This window comes from Sander vitreus, chromosome 1 (assembly GCF_031162955.1).
Source record: "Sander vitreus isolate 19-12246 chromosome 1, sanVit1, whole genome shotgun sequence".
Classification (NCBI taxonomy): Eukaryota; Metazoa; Chordata; class Actinopteri; order Perciformes; family Percidae; genus Sander; species Sander vitreus.
Window position 1 is genome coordinate 33,954,180 of NC_135855.1, and position 16,216 is coordinate 33,970,395.

The 16,216-nt window shown below is 40.4% G+C and overlaps 2 protein-coding genes across 3 annotated transcripts; both read right to left on the bottom strand.

Moving 5' to 3' along the window:
• On the bottom strand, positions 1-4,882 carry cnep1r1 (CTD nuclear envelope phosphatase 1 regulatory subunit 1). Its single transcript, XM_078253148.1, has 6 exons — positions 4,774-4,882; positions 3,930-4,001; positions 2,669-2,742; positions 696-805; positions 449-503; positions 1-345 (listed from the first exon to the last, which is right to left on the bottom strand). The coding sequence occupies exons 1-6, from the start codon at positions 4,796-4,798 to the stop codon at positions 304-306; spliced, it is 378 nt and encodes a 125-aa protein (XP_078109274.1). The 5' UTR covers positions 4,799-4,882; the 3' UTR covers positions 1-303.
• Positions 4,883-11,269: 6,387 nt separating this feature from the next.
• On the bottom strand, positions 11,270-15,773 carry LOC144519790 (arylamine N-acetyltransferase, pineal gland isozyme NAT-10-like). Of its 2 annotated transcripts, XM_078253222.1 has the most exons (3): positions 15,589-15,773; positions 15,112-15,244; positions 11,270-14,262 (listed from the first exon to the last, which is right to left on the bottom strand). In XM_078253222.1, the coding sequence occupies exons 2-3, from the start codon at positions 15,121-15,123 to the stop codon at positions 13,390-13,392; spliced, it is 885 nt and encodes a 294-aa protein (XP_078109348.1). In that variant the 5' UTR covers positions 15,124-15,244; positions 15,589-15,773; the 3' UTR covers positions 11,270-13,389. The 2 variants fall into 2 exon arrangements, with proteins under 2 accessions (XP_078109348.1, XP_078109357.1); XM_078253231.1 differs by lacking the exon at positions 15,112-15,244 and having other exon boundaries at positions 15,589-15,772.
• Positions 15,774-16,216: the final 443 nt, after the last annotated feature.

Below are 16,216 nucleotides of genomic sequence, written 5' to 3' on the forward strand. Positions count from 1 at the left end.
TTTCACATCTGAAGTATTTATTAGGTAAATCATTTTAAAAATAGAAACATTTAGTTAAAATACATGCTCAACATTAGAAATAAACACAACTGAACTCTTGTCTTCAATCCTGACATCAGAACAGTGACACTGTTAAAAAGGCCCTATCAGGTCATTTCTTCTTTCTTCCAAATGCATTTCCATCATCATGACAATGTCTGTCTCAGTGCTGTTCAGACCACCCAAAGGACTCAAGACACTGAGTGATCGGTGGCTATATAAACAAAGACCAGGTACAGCTGACCGCCCCACTCAAGCTTGTGGTTACTGGATGTTCGGTCGTGGCTTGAGAATAAGTTTCCCCGTCTGTGAAAAGACAGAAATAACACGAGTGTTGCCAATTTTTCTAAAATACAAGATCGTCGGAGCAGACTACAGATCACATCGTCAACGAGATTTGTAAACTCACGTCGTCGCAGGACATGTTGTATTCTGCTAAAACTGTCCGACAGCGGGCAGCGATACTGAAGGGGCAAAGGTCAAAGATTTGAACTTTTAAGCCAAAAACTTAAAACAAGGATGAATCGGTTTTAAAAACAGGGCCCCAAATAACTACCCTTTCCTGTCAATGGCTGAGACTGGATGTGCGAGGTCAGTGCCGATGCTGGAATTATAAATCTGATAAAACATATTAACTGCAACAGACAAAAGGATACATTGATGGTGCCACAACTCGTTTGTGTATCCCAGCGAAGAAGAGAGCTATAAGAGTGATGCAGCTGATGGTGAAGAAGGGATGATTCCACAGTGATGAAAAGAAAGACACCTGCAGAACAAAAGCAACAGAAATGATTAAGTCCAAAACAAAACTTTTACAGAACTCATCTACAGTGAGCTAAGGGAAATCAATTGTAGTAGAACATTTTTTTGGGTCCCATGAGAAATGTGGTTATGCAACAGGGGCTAATCAATTTGGGAGTTAAAAGAGAAACTTTAAACTAGTTCAGTTTGCGGGTCTGAGTACGTCTGTCTTTAAAAGGGTCACTGCACATTTTTTCCAACCCAAATCCTATCATTCTAATGTGCAAAGGATAGGGCTGCACAATTAATCGCAATTGTATCGAAATCGCAATATGGACTAGTGCGATATCCAAATCGCAGAGGGGCGCAATATTTGTTAAAGGCAAAATATGGGTCAAACTGTTCTGAATGAAGTATTGTGGTGCTGCAGAGACGTACCGGCCTACAAATCCTATCCTAAAGAAAACATCTTTGTTTGGCACAGATCCTCACAAAAAAAAAAAAAGAAGAAAATCCCACATTTAAATTTTTAGTTAATTAGTTAGTTAATTAGTCAATGAAAATGAGGATAATGATACAAACAGGATCATTCCCTTCAATATTGTGAATCATATTGCAATCGCAATATCAGTCAAAATAATCGCAATTAGATATTTTCCTCATATCGTGCAACCCTAGCGAAGGACTAGCATAACGCTCCAGAGATCTGGCTTAAAAGTACAGCTTCTATGTCCTCGCGTTTCATCAGACGAGACAGAAAGAGACATCTCCAAAGTTCAGACGACCCAGGGGAGAAACGCACTGTACGCAGCGAGCATGTTTCAACGATGAGCAGCAAATCGGTCGCGAGGAGCATAATGAGATGGCTGCCAGGCAAGAGACGGGCAGGCGGTGTGGAGGGCAAAGCTAAAATAAATCAACTGCGCTCAGAAAAGCTCAGCGTGGTAACCAATCACAGCTAAGATTAATAATAATAATCAGCAATTCATAAATTAACAATTAGAATGAAACAAAACAAGCAAACAACAACAACAACGGAAGCAAACATCAAACTGCATTTGGACTGATAGCATGAACGATCTGCTCATAATGTGGCTGATTGTGTGTGTGTGTGTGGGGGGTGTGGAATGGTGGTTACTCGCCCCTGTAGTGTGCTTCTACCCTCAAAAATCTGCTATTTCATGGTGGTGCTATGAGCGAAAAAGACCAAGTACAGACTGGAAAGTGGAACTTTAGGGAGGTACAGTCAATTCTGATATGAAGGTGTAAGAAAAACAGCTCCACTCAAAACGCTTGAATACTTTCACTACACAATGGCTCAGCTTTCTCTGTAGTCTGAAATTGAGTTTATTTATAATTCGGTACCTGAACCCTGGATTAGTTATACTGTATATGTACATTCACAGCTGTAGGCCTTCATATTAAAATTCTAATATCCCATTTACTAAATAATCTATTAGTTTACAGAGTCTGTGTCCTTGGACATACTGAAAAAAATAGTCAACTTAAGATTACATTACATGTCATTTAGCTGATGCTTTTATCAAAAGCGACTTACAATTGCTATATATCAGAGGTTGCACACCTCTGGAGCAATTAGGGGTTAAGTGTCCTGCTCAGGGACACGTTGGTTGATGTATCGCAGTGGGAATCGAACCCAAATCTCCCACACCAAAGGCATTTGTTATATCCACTGCGCCATCACCACCACCTCAAATTTATGTCTCAATGCTGTAGTTCCTGTGTTAGGACGACAATTATGTGTATCGCCGTTATATTGTTGTCATAGTGGTCAATAATAGCACAATGTATATTCTCTTTGTGATGGTGGAGTTTCCCTTTAAGCCAGAAATTACACAACTAGACATGTCTTTGCACTCATACGTACCTTCTGTGTGTCCGGGTCTATTAACCAGTTCCAAGCTCCAGTAGCCGTACAGACAGACACAACTATCAGAATCACTGAAACAAGACAGGAAAATGGCACCCAGTGAAACAACATGAACCATGTTTTACCAAATAAATATATATTCTAAGTCTCTTTGCTCAATGTTGGTGATAACAGGTTACAGGTCTTTAACCTGTGATTACGTCTGCACCAACTTCTGTATAGAGGGTTTTCACGACGCGTCATCACACCCGAAGTCGCCATGTTGGAGGTACTCTGCATCACAACACAGCACAGGCACTGAAGTAGATCCCGAACGGCGTCAAGGAAAATGGTTAATTATTGCTGTGTTTTAAGGTGTACCAATAGGTCAGACCGAGAAAAACATTTGGAATATTATCGACTTCCAAAAGTTATTAAAAACCAGGGAGAGGAATGCCAGAAGTTATCAGAGGAAAGGAGGCGCTTGTGGTTGGCAAAGCTCAACCAGGATCTACGAAGGAAAACTGTCTTGTGCGGTCTTTGAAATAAAAATAAAAACTATTGAGAGTCACTTGGCTACACCTGGAGTATCACAATGATATCATACAGTTAAGGTTAGGTTGATTAAAGACGTTACTGCATTACTTACTTTGGCCTTCACAACACAACGGTCGTTAATGACTTGGTACTGCGTCTCCCTCACCCATCCACACACCATCTGGTTATAAGCCTCCAAACTTTTGTAGGATTTAAGGTCTTCCGCTGTGTATGGGCTCGGCGAGAAAACCAGGTAGTTGACTATATCGGGATATGCAACTGAAGGAAGAATCACCGGGTCGCCATGGATCCAAGAAGAGGAAGCCAACTTGTAGGGCATCTGCACCGCCAGTAAACTGTAATTTCTCAAAATATCGCGCCCTTTTTTTGTGGTCCAAGTCCTTCCATGCCTTTGCATCTTGGACGTGTTTTGATGAGCTCTTCTGTTGTTTAGACATAAAGTATTAAAGTATCCAAAGTGCACAATACTCCATTCAGTTGTTTACACCGAGTGCCTCCAATATGGCAGCGCATCCAGCTTACCGCCCAGAACGTGACGTCGGTGAAAACCCTCTATTTACTGAGTGAGTGATGGCTTCAAATGATTCTTTTGTTTGATGGCTATCAAATGTAAGGTTGAAGTCAATGAACAGAAATACATAGGGTTGGGCAAATAAATAAAAAAGGTATCACTACATCTTCTCTGCCATGGTTTTGACAACAACCATTAACAGGTACTTACTTCTCCACCTGCCTGTTGCAGGTTGCAAACAGGAGACATACTCTGTCAATCTTCTCTCAAAGGCCTTCAGGTCTGAAACAAAAATAGGCCCAATGAAACGCACTGTGTTTGGACTTAATATCATAGCTGTATGACCTAGCAACATCCGCTTTTTAGTGAAGTGATGATTTATACAGAATCTTAACATAACTAGCTAGAGATGGGCGGATGATACCGAAGCTTGTTTCACTCCTCTGAAGTTTCCATACATTGTTGTTGAACTTTTATTCCACATATGAGACTAAAAATATTCATAAATCACAGGAGGTGTCTGTGTTTGCAGCCCCGAAGCTTCTTTGACGTCAGAAAAGAAAGAAAGCCCAAAAGCTTCCTGTGGCTTCATTCGCCCATCACTAAACATAACTAATGTCAGCCTCAACTCCTAGGTTCGTGTCACTTTGTATCTAACGTTAGTGGTTACTGCATGTATGTAGCTAACTTTAAACTGAAGCGAAGACAGGATCATAACGTGACTGAATAAGCCGGTTAAATATCCAAAACGTTTGCGACAAATTCACCGATTATGTCATACTGGCTGCTGGTAAAACCTAGCTATCTATATATCATGACAATAGAAAATAACAAACATAATAACGGAATATGTGTTAACGTTAGCTAGCTAATAGCTAGCAAACATGCTAAGTGTCGTAAACAGACTAGCCAGCTAGCTAACTCAACGTTGCATCTAACTATGTAATCTCATTTTAAGACGTTTGTTTTGAATTATTTTGGTGATTGTAGCTATGAGGCTGAAACAAATCAGCAGTTAATTACAATGTGGTTATTTCATTTCTGTCTTGGTTACCTTCGGCCTGTTCCAAGGAGTTCATATCTGAGCCTGGTCACACCAGCCTGCAGTGCTGTTGGCTGTGCCACTGCTTCCCCTCAGCTGAACGACAGGCCAATCCGCATTGGCTGCATGCTCAGCTTTAACGTGATTGGGTGTAAACCAAATAAAGGGCGGTACAAAGAGTGAGCTCCCGCCTCTATCCCTCTGGTCCATCATGCTCTGGTGGTCCACTTAGATCCAGTAGCCCAGACAGGCCCAGGGACCCCAGTTCTCTTATATACTGTCTATGGTTCTCTCCCCTGACGCTTAGTCATAATAACAATAACTGATTATATATGTACCTGCTCTCCAGTAGGAATTAATAGCTTTATTTCACATTCCCCCAATTGGACAAAGTGGGTAACTGCCACAGGCCCCACACCTCTAGGGACCACAAAAGCCTTAGATTTGCTGCGTGTCAATTCCTTTTTGGTGATTTAATTATTTTGGAACAACAAAACTCCTGCATCCTGCAGGACAGATGAGCATCTCATTCATTTTGTGTGATGCTTTCATACCTCAACATTTTCAATAACGTTAAGTTGGAGACCTTGTTGGACCACAGACTAAAATGGATGACACCACCCAAACTTTCAGCTTTTAGCTGTGAGGCTTTGCATGTAAAAGGACCTTGCTATTTAGAATGTGAGTCTGTTTTGACCTTCACTGAACACTTGCCACGTTGAAGAAGCTAAATGTGTACAGGTTAAATGAGAAGTTTTAACAATGCTATTAAGCAAATATAGTAAGATTTTACCCCAATGACAATTGTCCAGTGTAATTTTGTATCAAGATGTCCCTTTTCACATGTATCAATTATAATGATGCTGATAATAATATTGCTGAAACATAGGCACACAGTCAACAGGTGTGAGTCACATGTATGACAGCTAATTTAAGTTGTAGTTAAGAAGTGACATAATATTTCTTATTTTGTGATGTTGGACGCACCCGGGGGTTGTAGTTTTAGGTGATATATGTCACACATCTAACCTCTGTTATGTTGCTGATGTGTGGAGCTGTCACAGTGGACGTTACTATGCGGGGGGAGGGGACCCTGAAAGAATCAGGGGGCCCTTGAACATGCTATAGGTATACTACAGACATCAGACGCTGATATTAGAGCAGAGCAGGACTCGACTGAACAAGGCTGGAAAGGAGTTTATTGCCACAGTAATTACCCTTCGTGGAATTTGCCTTGGTGATTGGTTCATACACACAAACAAACATATTAAACATATACGAATAAACAATAAATACAGAAACAGAAACAAATATTATACAAAATAGCTGTTTCAGTAAGACTGCTGCAACAACGTATTGAGTGGCTCATGAATATATATTTATACTTTTTTAATACGCTAAGTCATTTTCTTTAAAAAAAAAACTGAGCATTTGCATTTGTTGGGGGTTATTTTCACTTGTGGATTCATAAATCCACAAGTGATGCTCTATGCTAGAGTCTAGCATAGCAAGTATTTTCTGGATTGAGTCAAAATACTAAAGACTAGAGACTAAAATCTATGTGTTATGTACTCATGAGTATACATTAAATCTTCAAACAATACATTCAATCAATCAATTCAACACTCTCTGAAACAAAAAGCAATTCAAACTGTTACCCATAACAGTTCCCCCATTATTTCCCATTAGTAGCCGCTTTCCGACCGGAGGGATTTTTGCAGTTCCTAGAACATAACGTTCCTAGAACCCTTTTTTTCTCGTGTTCCGACTGGACCGATTTGGGGATTATTAAGTACTCTGACCGCAGTTCCTGTAACTCTTTCAGCTCCTACTTTAGGGCAGGGTCTTTTCCCTTTCCCGCATGTGGTGGTTAGATGGCTGTGTTATAATAACAAAAGGTCAGTTCCTATGGCCACTTGGCCAGTGCGAATGCAAATGGCAAAAACTACCTACTTGGTCAGAAAGAGGCTATAGTTTAAACTGTGACGTTCAAGTTTTTCAGCTATTATATTTGTTAATTTTTTCTAACTTTTTCTATTTGTACACGTTTTATAATTGTCACGTTTGTTTCATCCACTATCACGTTTGGAAAGTGGATGATGATGTCACCTGAGGCATCACTTCTGGTGTTGTTTCTCCTGAACAGACCAAAGCTCTTAGAGAAAGGGGTGTTTATTTATTTATTTTAACCTTTATTTATCCAGGTAAGTCGATTGAGAACAAAAGCTCATTTGCAACGACGACCTGTCACATTCTCACAGTTCCACATTCATACCTGGAAGCTGCCCAGTACAACCACAGTCTGATCTGCTGGCCACTGAGCAGCTCCACTGGAGCAGTTGGGGTTAAGGGCCTTAGAGAGATAGATAGATGTTTTTATAGCTACGTTTTATTCTGTAAGCACTGGCAGATAATGTGGGATCATTATCTATTTCGCAGTCTTTGGTGTCTGGTGACTCTGGTGAAGGTTGTGGGATGAGATGAGCAAAAACCATAAAACCGAACAGACAGAATATTTATTTTCTCTATAGAACCGGTCAGTGTGGCACATGATATAGTCAGATATGACTGAAAATGGTACTGAATGTTAAGCTTTAGAGTTTTGAATAGCTGTGGTCTGCCGGTATTCCCGGTTGGGAACCATAGGTCAGAACACCGTTTATATGTGGAGGGGTATGACAACCCCTCCGCTCCACTAGGTGTACCTGTTTGCTGGCTGCTCTTTGTCTTGCAGGCTCAGATCAAGGTAGAGGGTCGTCGTTAACATTATGTGCCACACCTGTCAACATGGTTAGGTTTAGGCATGAGGAGTGGGGATTGGTTAGGGTCAGGGTAAGAATACTACAGTAGGGTTAGGGTTAATCAGAGGCAGAATACAGGTGAAACTCGAAAAATTTGAATATCGTGCTGAAGTTCATTTATTTCAGTAATTCAACTTAAAAGGTGAAACTAATATATTATATAGACTCTGTTCAAGCCTTTATTTGCTATAATTTTGATGATTATGGCTTACAGCTTATATCGTAGGCTCAAAGTGTCACACTCTCATCAGCTAATTAATCCAAAATACCTGCAAAGGGTTCCTGAGCCTTTAAATGGTCTCTCAGTCTGGTTCAGTAGAATTCACAATCATGGGGAAAACTGCTGACCTGACAGTTGTGCAGAAACCCATCATTGACACCCTCCACAAGGAGGGAAAGCCTCAGAAGGTAATTGTAATTGTAGAAAATAGAATTAACTACACGGACACGATGTTGCTTCACTCAGATCCAATGTTATAATGGAGGAGCAGAAGCCACACATTCCCCTACAGTCTGAACAAGGCATTAGTAATTGAACACAGATTAGCAACTCAACCAGTGCTTAAAACAGGAAACAAATGGAAACTTAAGGAAACAGAGAAATACTGCAAAATGTCATTTCAAGTGCATTTTTCCCAATGTCTTATAGGTATCTTAGACAGCATTTTAAACACAAATGGTCTTTTTATCCTATTTATCTTTTAAGCCTCTTTTACGTGAAAAGGTCAGAGCAATGGATTACCGATCTACAGATCATAGTGCATTTTAACTCAAAGAAATGAATGACCATCTTCTTAACCAAGCAGTGCAATGAATTACAGCATTTTAACTTATACTTTTATGCACATTTTTAAGTATCTTTTAACCTATGTACGTATTCCCATTCAATGTATTCAAAATATCACTCTTACAGCTGCAGATTCAGAGAGGACAGAGGCAGAGAGTGATCAGGAGGATGAAGATGACAGGGAGGAAGAGGCCAGTTGTAAGTCTCATTTGTTAAACTAAAATAATAAGAATATATAGTAGTGCATCAACATAAAATGTTATGAAAAAAAATAAACAATTAAAGCTGCAAGCAGCAATGGATGGGCCCTCGCTCCTCTTAGCGCGTCGGGGTTACTGGCAGATGCCACTCCTTCATTAGCTGTGAAAGAGAGCGTGGCCAAAGTATAGGGGGCGGGCCAAACCTTTACCAATAATAAAAAAGGAAGTCTTTGCTGAGTTTGAAGTCCGCCGGATGAAATCTCTAGGAGGAGTTCGTTAAAGTATAGCACCTTGACTTTTAGGCCTACTTCCTGTTGCCACTAGGGGGCGCTATGACTTTAAGTAAATATCGGCCTCTATTTGTCCTCAGGGTTGGACTCTTATGAATCCTGAAAAATTCCGAGCCAATTGGACAATGTACACTCAAGTTACACCCACTCCCTGTTTTGATGGCGAAACGCACAAAATGTCCGCCCCGCCACGGCCACGCCCTATGACGAAAAGTTTTTGAATAACTTTTCATCTTTAACGTCTTAAGATGGTACAGACCAAATTTGAAGTTGATCGGATGAAATCTCTAGGAGGAGTTCGTTAAAGTACGACGTGGAAATGGCCAAAATTGCACTAATTTCGAACTTTGAAATCAAAATGGTGGACTTCCTGTTGGGTTTAGGGTATGGCTTCAATGAAGTTTTTTGTACATCTTGACATGTTACATATGTGTACCAATTTTCATGAGTCTACGTTAAACGCACTGCAGGGGCTCAATTTTTTTAACTTTGTAGGGGGCGTTAGCGAGCCATTTTTGTGTGCCTATTCCCGAAACCCTTAAAATACGTACATTTTCACCAGACTTGATGCGTTTTTGAATATGTTAAGCCCCTCAAAAAGGCGATTCATTTGCAGAAAATAATAATTGTTCAGTTCCAATAGGGCCTTCGCCGCTGTCGGTGCTCGGGCCCTAATAAACATGATCTTGACTTTGAACTACATGCAACAGTGTAGCCAATGGTTTACTTTTATTCCATACACACTAATTGCCTGCTTCATGATGATGATGTGATAATTTCACATTTTTGCATTTTAGAAATAATCTCTGGTTTTGGCTTCCCTAGCTGTCTGTTTTCTTTCACTGTTGCAGTCAAAAGATAATTGATTGGCTACATATTGAAACATTTAATAATATAAGGGGGGGCCTTGAGTCTTGTTGCCCAGGGCACATGAAATTGTTAATCTGGTTTGATGAGTTATAAATGCTTGGTGTGAGGAAAATGAGTTGGCCAGGTGTCCTGGTGAGTCGCTAGAGCGTCTAGTCAGAGAGTCTAGGCTAGCCTGGTGCAAACTTAGCCCAGATAACATTAGGGAACAAGCCAAAGTCTTTTCAAAATCTTGCCGTCATTTAGAATAGCAAGGAGGGACAACGACTGAAGACATTATTTACTTACATGGTGTTCGTAGTCCTAAGCACAGCTGTAGAGATGCACACACTGCACAGTCACAATGGCGCTTTGCTGGCATAGCTGCTGACAGAACACGATATTGCCTGTGCTAAAACGCAACTAATTAGCGATGCTCATTGTCAGTAAGAAAAAGAGAGATCGATGTCCCTATCGCTGTGTTTGACTGGTGTTTGTGTGGGCTATGCCACCCAATGGAATCAGCAGTGGAGAGTATGTCCTGCCGTGAGGTGAACGCGTTTTGGAGTTTAGTGGAACTGACCTTCCCTCCATCCAGGACCTGTACCGGTCCAGGAAAAGGGCAGCAAAAATCTCTGCAGAGTGCAGACCCCTCACATCCTGGTCACAAAATGTTCAACCTCCTTCCCTCTGGTAGGCGATACAGGGCACTGTTCGCCAAAACCAGCCGACACAGAGACAGTTCCCCAAGCAGTCACTCTGTTGAACAGTCAATAATAGCCCCCACCCTCACACTGAACAAAGTCAACCACCACTGTTCTACTCATCTACCTCATGTCTATTTCAATCCTATAATTACAATATTGTTATTAATATATTACCATTGCACTGATCTGCCTTGCACTGTACTCATATTTAAATCCTAAAATCTCAGTCTATTGACCGATATTGCACTATTCCTTCCCTCTCTTTTGTAAAATTGTAAATTCTATTGTATTGTTATACTGTACACTATTTTCTTTATATTCTTACCGTCAACTCTGTTTTTATTCTTAATATGTTAAGAGTCAAATTCCTTATTTGTCTACGCAAACCTGGCCAATAAAGCAGATCTGACGTGCCTCACGCGGCATCCTTGAGGCATGCTGCTTGAACCCGTTCGTTTTGCGAATAGCATACTCTCATTTCAGGCAGGATCACGGTCCTCTTGAAGCCAGCACACACGAGTATGTTTACAATTGAGTTATTTCATTCATCACTTTTTAATAAAACATAACTTTTCTGCTATATCCCTAGGCAATACAGGTATACAGCTTACAGGCAGGTTGTACGTTGGGCATATGGTATTCTGGGGAGGCACATACGGAAGCCGATACCGTCCTGCCTGGTTTCAGTCATCCGACATCACTTCCAAGAAGGTGCCTACAAAGGATTTGAATGGCCTCGTTTGGATGAAGATTAGCTTAACTACCCTTTTCAGTTTTTTAACAGTTTAGTTGGATTGTTTTGTTGTGAGCTCACATCCCCAACCCCCCCAATGAAATAAATCACTGAATTTAAAAAACAGTAGACAGAAGACATGAATTTCATTTCAATAAAATTAGTTTATTGATTACTCACATGTGCACAGAACACATGCAAAGTGACCCATGACAAAATCACAACTAAAAGCTCCCACCAATAGGTGAGATTACAAGACAAAGCAACACTAACATGCAGTGTTGTAATGGATCGCTACTGTACTTAAGTAGAATTTTCACGTATCTGTACTTTACTTCATTATTTATATTTCCGGAAACTTTTACTCCACTACAGTTTCTAAATAAAATGTAGATTTTTACTCCACTACATTTCCCCTAAGCATCTTAGTTACTCGTTACTACAAAATATAATCAGAACAAATTTGTTACACTGGAAAAAAGCAGGTTTGGCAAATCATTGCTCCTAAATTGCCAAGATAATGCACTCTCCATTCCAGTCCGTTTGATGCCAAGCGGCAAAAAAATAAAAATAAAAATAATAAAAACATAGGCCAAAACTAAAGAAGAAGAGGAGGAGGCCTAATGACTGATAGTGTCATGGAAGCATCTGGTGCAGGCTCTGCCGCCATGGTAACAGACGATGATCACCTCGACGACAGTGGTGATGAAGATAACGTTACACACCTTTGGCCATGAAGTTTACAATCAAAGTTTTTTTACTTTGACTTCTAATACATTTAATATCAGAAAATGACTTTTGATACTTAAGTACAGTAAATATCAGATACTTTAAGACTTTTACTCAAGTAATATTCTAAAAAGAGACTTTTACTTCTGCCAAAGCCATTTTCTGGTAAGATACTTGTACTTTTACTCAAGTATGGCTTTCAAGTACTTTATACAAGACTGCTAACATGCGACAGCACACAATGAGAGACCATGGCAAGCGGCATGCAGAATTTCAGTGACAGGATCCCACCACCAAGTAAAATTACAGAACAAACAGAGAAGGAGAAGACGCAACCAACAACCAACCACTACAAGATTCTAAATAAGGGGTGTCAAACTCAACTTCAGTAAGGGCCACACTGGGAAATGAGAATCGCATCATTGGCCAGACATGTTTGACACAAATCCACTTTTGCTAGTTTAACGGCGGAAACAAGGGTCAGTGCGCCAGGCGCATGGTTCAAAAGGGTTGTACTTAGTGTCTTCATTAATTCATAGGTGTGTTTTGGGCGTAACATGATATAAACCAATCATAGTGTCATCTCCCATTCCCTTTATAAGCCAGGCGGGTTTGTACCTTGCTATTATGATGGCGGATTTGCTAAACAGGAAGGAGAGATTTTTCATGAGAAGAAAATGATCTGGTCCTATATGGCACAAGCACTATGCCACCAAAACTATTTCACATTGTAATATTTTTATTTTTAATCTTTTGCATGTGTGTGTGTTTGCTGCTGCGCGTCCCTGTGTGTGTAACAAGCATAGTGTGCGCGCGCTGTGCACGAGCCTAAAATATTTGCGTTGTTAAATAACAATGAAATGCTGCGCTACTGACTTTAGACCAGGCTTTTGTCGGTCAATGGCGCGATCACTTTCTGCTGCCTCAAGATAGCAACACGCCAAGATTTCACCTGAACACACCTCCCTGTAAGACCAGCACGCCCATGGGCGCACAGATGGGTGCACAGATGGGCGCAGGTGCATTTGCTATTTACACTGCACCGCGTCGGTCTTAAACTAGCAAAGACACTTGGGTCGACCTTTGCACTGCACTGCGCCGGGTGCAAGATAGGGCCCAAAGTCAGCAAAAAAGTTCCTTAGCCATCATAGGGTTTAGCAAATCAAATGCATTACACGATGAATTCATATTACTGTAACGGAAAAATCATGTTAAATTAACACAATTTTAATAGACAGTCTAATATGAATAAAATGTTGGTTTGACAAGAAATAAGTAATAGAGAGAGAGAGAGAGAGAGAGAAAAAGTGTCAGTTAGCCACATTATGATCATGTGGGACCGATGTACACATTAAAATCAAGTAAATTCAAAAGACTTTTTTTTCAGTATTTGCTTGATAAGCCCACCCAATCATGTAAAGTATCGTTAGCGTTTCAATTAGATTATTCTCCGGCAAGCTGCTGACCATGGTCATGAAATCAACACAGGTTGTGAGATCATTCCAGTTCAATTTAAAAATGTAACGTGTAGGATTTCAAAGTGTGTACCATGCTTTGTTGCTTACAGGCTGCAGTTTGTTCTGCAGCTTTACATCAAACTTTTCCCTCAGAATTAGCTCTATCTCATCATCTGTTATGTTTCTCATGTCATAGACATCGACATCTTGCTCAGGTTTGTAGGTGACCTCGCTGTAGGTCCAGCCTATAAGGGCTCTAAATCCTGTTGGTGTTTGCAAAGAGCAGATGGATTTATTGGTGAACAGTGAAGTAGGATCTGTCTGGAGTGTGTGGTTTTTCTCAAAAAAATGATCAGCCTCACGGGGCACTAAGGTGAAGCAGTAGATCTGCTTTGTTTCATTACTGTTGACAAGACTTGATTTAGCAAAGTCTGGATTAAGAATCTCTGGCTTTCTACCAGTTTTCTCCAGCACCCAGATGTCCCCCTTATCTATGAGACGAAAGACACCTGCTGCTTGAGGTTGGTCCTTTCCAGAGATGAGCTCCAGGGGTTCCCACACTTGAAAAGACACCCCAAAGCTTACATCTGCTATGTAAGCCTTTCCATCAATGACGATCATGTTGATGAGATGAGATTCATAGGGAGAAGTATCATTGCTGTTGCTGATGAAAACTCTGGAGCCTAACATCGTAGTGTCGTAGCCCATTTCTTTCAGCACCCAGCCAAACAGGAAGTTGTTCTCAAGGCACCAACCTCCACGTCTGCTCCTCACTACCTTGTTGAAAATGACCTCAAGGTCCATGATGATCGTCTCACCACAGTGAATGCTGAGGTTTTCGAAAGGAACTGACATGACATGCTGTTTGTGGATCAACTTCAGTGTTGCAAGATCCGGTTTATCATATGAGCCATGGAGACCAATTCTTTTGAAGTATTCGTCCAAAGTCATCTGCAAAAATATAGGACATTATATGAATTAAAAGACCAATCTACCTGTTACACAGTTAAACCTAGTTTTGCTTAGTCATCTTTATTGTCCATAGCTTACAAGGCTTTCAATAGGTTTTAATAATAATTCAGGAACTTTTAGTTTATCTAGATCAAGTCTGGCATTGACAAAACTGGTTTATAGGTGCACATCATTTTTTTGTGGCATTTTAGCCCTTTATTTGATAGGACAGCTTAGACATGAAGGGGGAGAGAGAGGTGGAACGACATGCAGCAAAGTCCCGCAGGTCGGAATTGAACCTGCAGCCGCTGTGGCGAAGACTGAGCCTCTGTACATGGGGCCCACGCTCTACCAGGTGAGCTATCCAGGTGCCCCGCATATAATTTTTTTAAGACAAAGGATAAAAAGGAGGAATAGAATGATTGGAGGAGGATAAAGACACAATAAAGTCAGAAGGCTTATTTCCATTATAGGTCCTCTAGTAAAGAACTTATCACGCCATAAAATAAAACAGCACAAGACCACAAGTACAGACAAGTACAGACATTGTAAATGCTACATGATACTTGAAACCATTTGTTTAAGGTCACTTTAAACGTTTTTGATTTGTTGGCAGACAATTCTACAGTAATGCTGCAATGTAGACAAATGTGGCTATGCCCAAAACAAATAATATCAGTAAGTGGCTATGATTTTCTCTTAAAAGTGAAAAAGGAATTAGTCCTAATGAAGTACTTTGATATTGTATGCTTGTTTTCAATTATTTAAACAATTGAAATGTCAAATTCCACACATATAAAGTTTGAGACTCGAGTTTTGCGACAAAAATATGCAGCAAATGTGTTTAACCTTATCTTTCATATAGGTTGATTGTGCAAGCAGTCAAAATGGACTCTTATGAGGATGCCGTATATCGGTGGAGCCATGAATTTTTGCAACTCATGTTCTTTCTTCTTCTGGGGAACAGTTGAGCCAGTAAAACCTGAAAGTATTTGGGCAAAGGTTTGGGTAAGTTGATGATTTGCATGGGTCTCGTGTTAGTCAGGCTTTATGTGTTGCTCCACAGTTGCTTCGCAATGGAACATACAGAACAGACAGATAATAAAAGAAAACTATCCCACACATTTCCCACACGCAGGGTTCAAAATTAACTTTTTCGTCCTGAATGTACACATTTTACCAGCCACAAGATTGCCGTTGTTTTATTGGCTGGTGAGTGAAGCAAATCTACCAATCACTTGCATATTTTACCAGCATTTGTCTGGTAAATTGTGCTAATTTTGTAACCTGCCCACAAGTCTCCTCGTTATATGACTTTGTACTTACGCTATCAGAGTTTTAGGCCGTTTTCACACCTGGAGTTCGTTTGCTGGTCCGAATCAGTTGATGAGTTTGTAAACTTGGAGCGATTTCCACTTTCGTTTTCCCAAAATGCGTCATTACGCAAAACGTTTATTGGTCAGATGTGACTGCTTGTCATAAACAGTAGAGGGCAGCAAAACGCCATTGCAGCGTTGTAGTGCATCCCACCCGATCCCACCACACCAATACATCCATGAACCACACACAGCAATGTTCGGTTAGTTGCTCAAACACTTTCTGTGTGAGTCAGTGCAATCTTTCTGGAGACATCTGCAGAGCCGGCTACAGACCAATAATGAGATATCACCTCTGACAGTGTCTTTGTTGAAGATAAGAATGTAGTTTTTGTTCTCTTCGTCAATGTGCCTTGTTTGTTTGTATATCTGTATTCTTGTTAAAAAAAAAAAAAAAAGTTGCTCACCTCCGGTGTGGGCGGGCCTTTAAATGCGCCCTGTATCCGATTAAAACTGTCAACATAAAAGCGTCATTGGCGAACATTATGCAATGAGAGTTTTAAAATCACAGTTTAACTAAAGTATACAATCACACACTTATTTGACAATTGTACCTATTTAATTATTATTTTAATAAC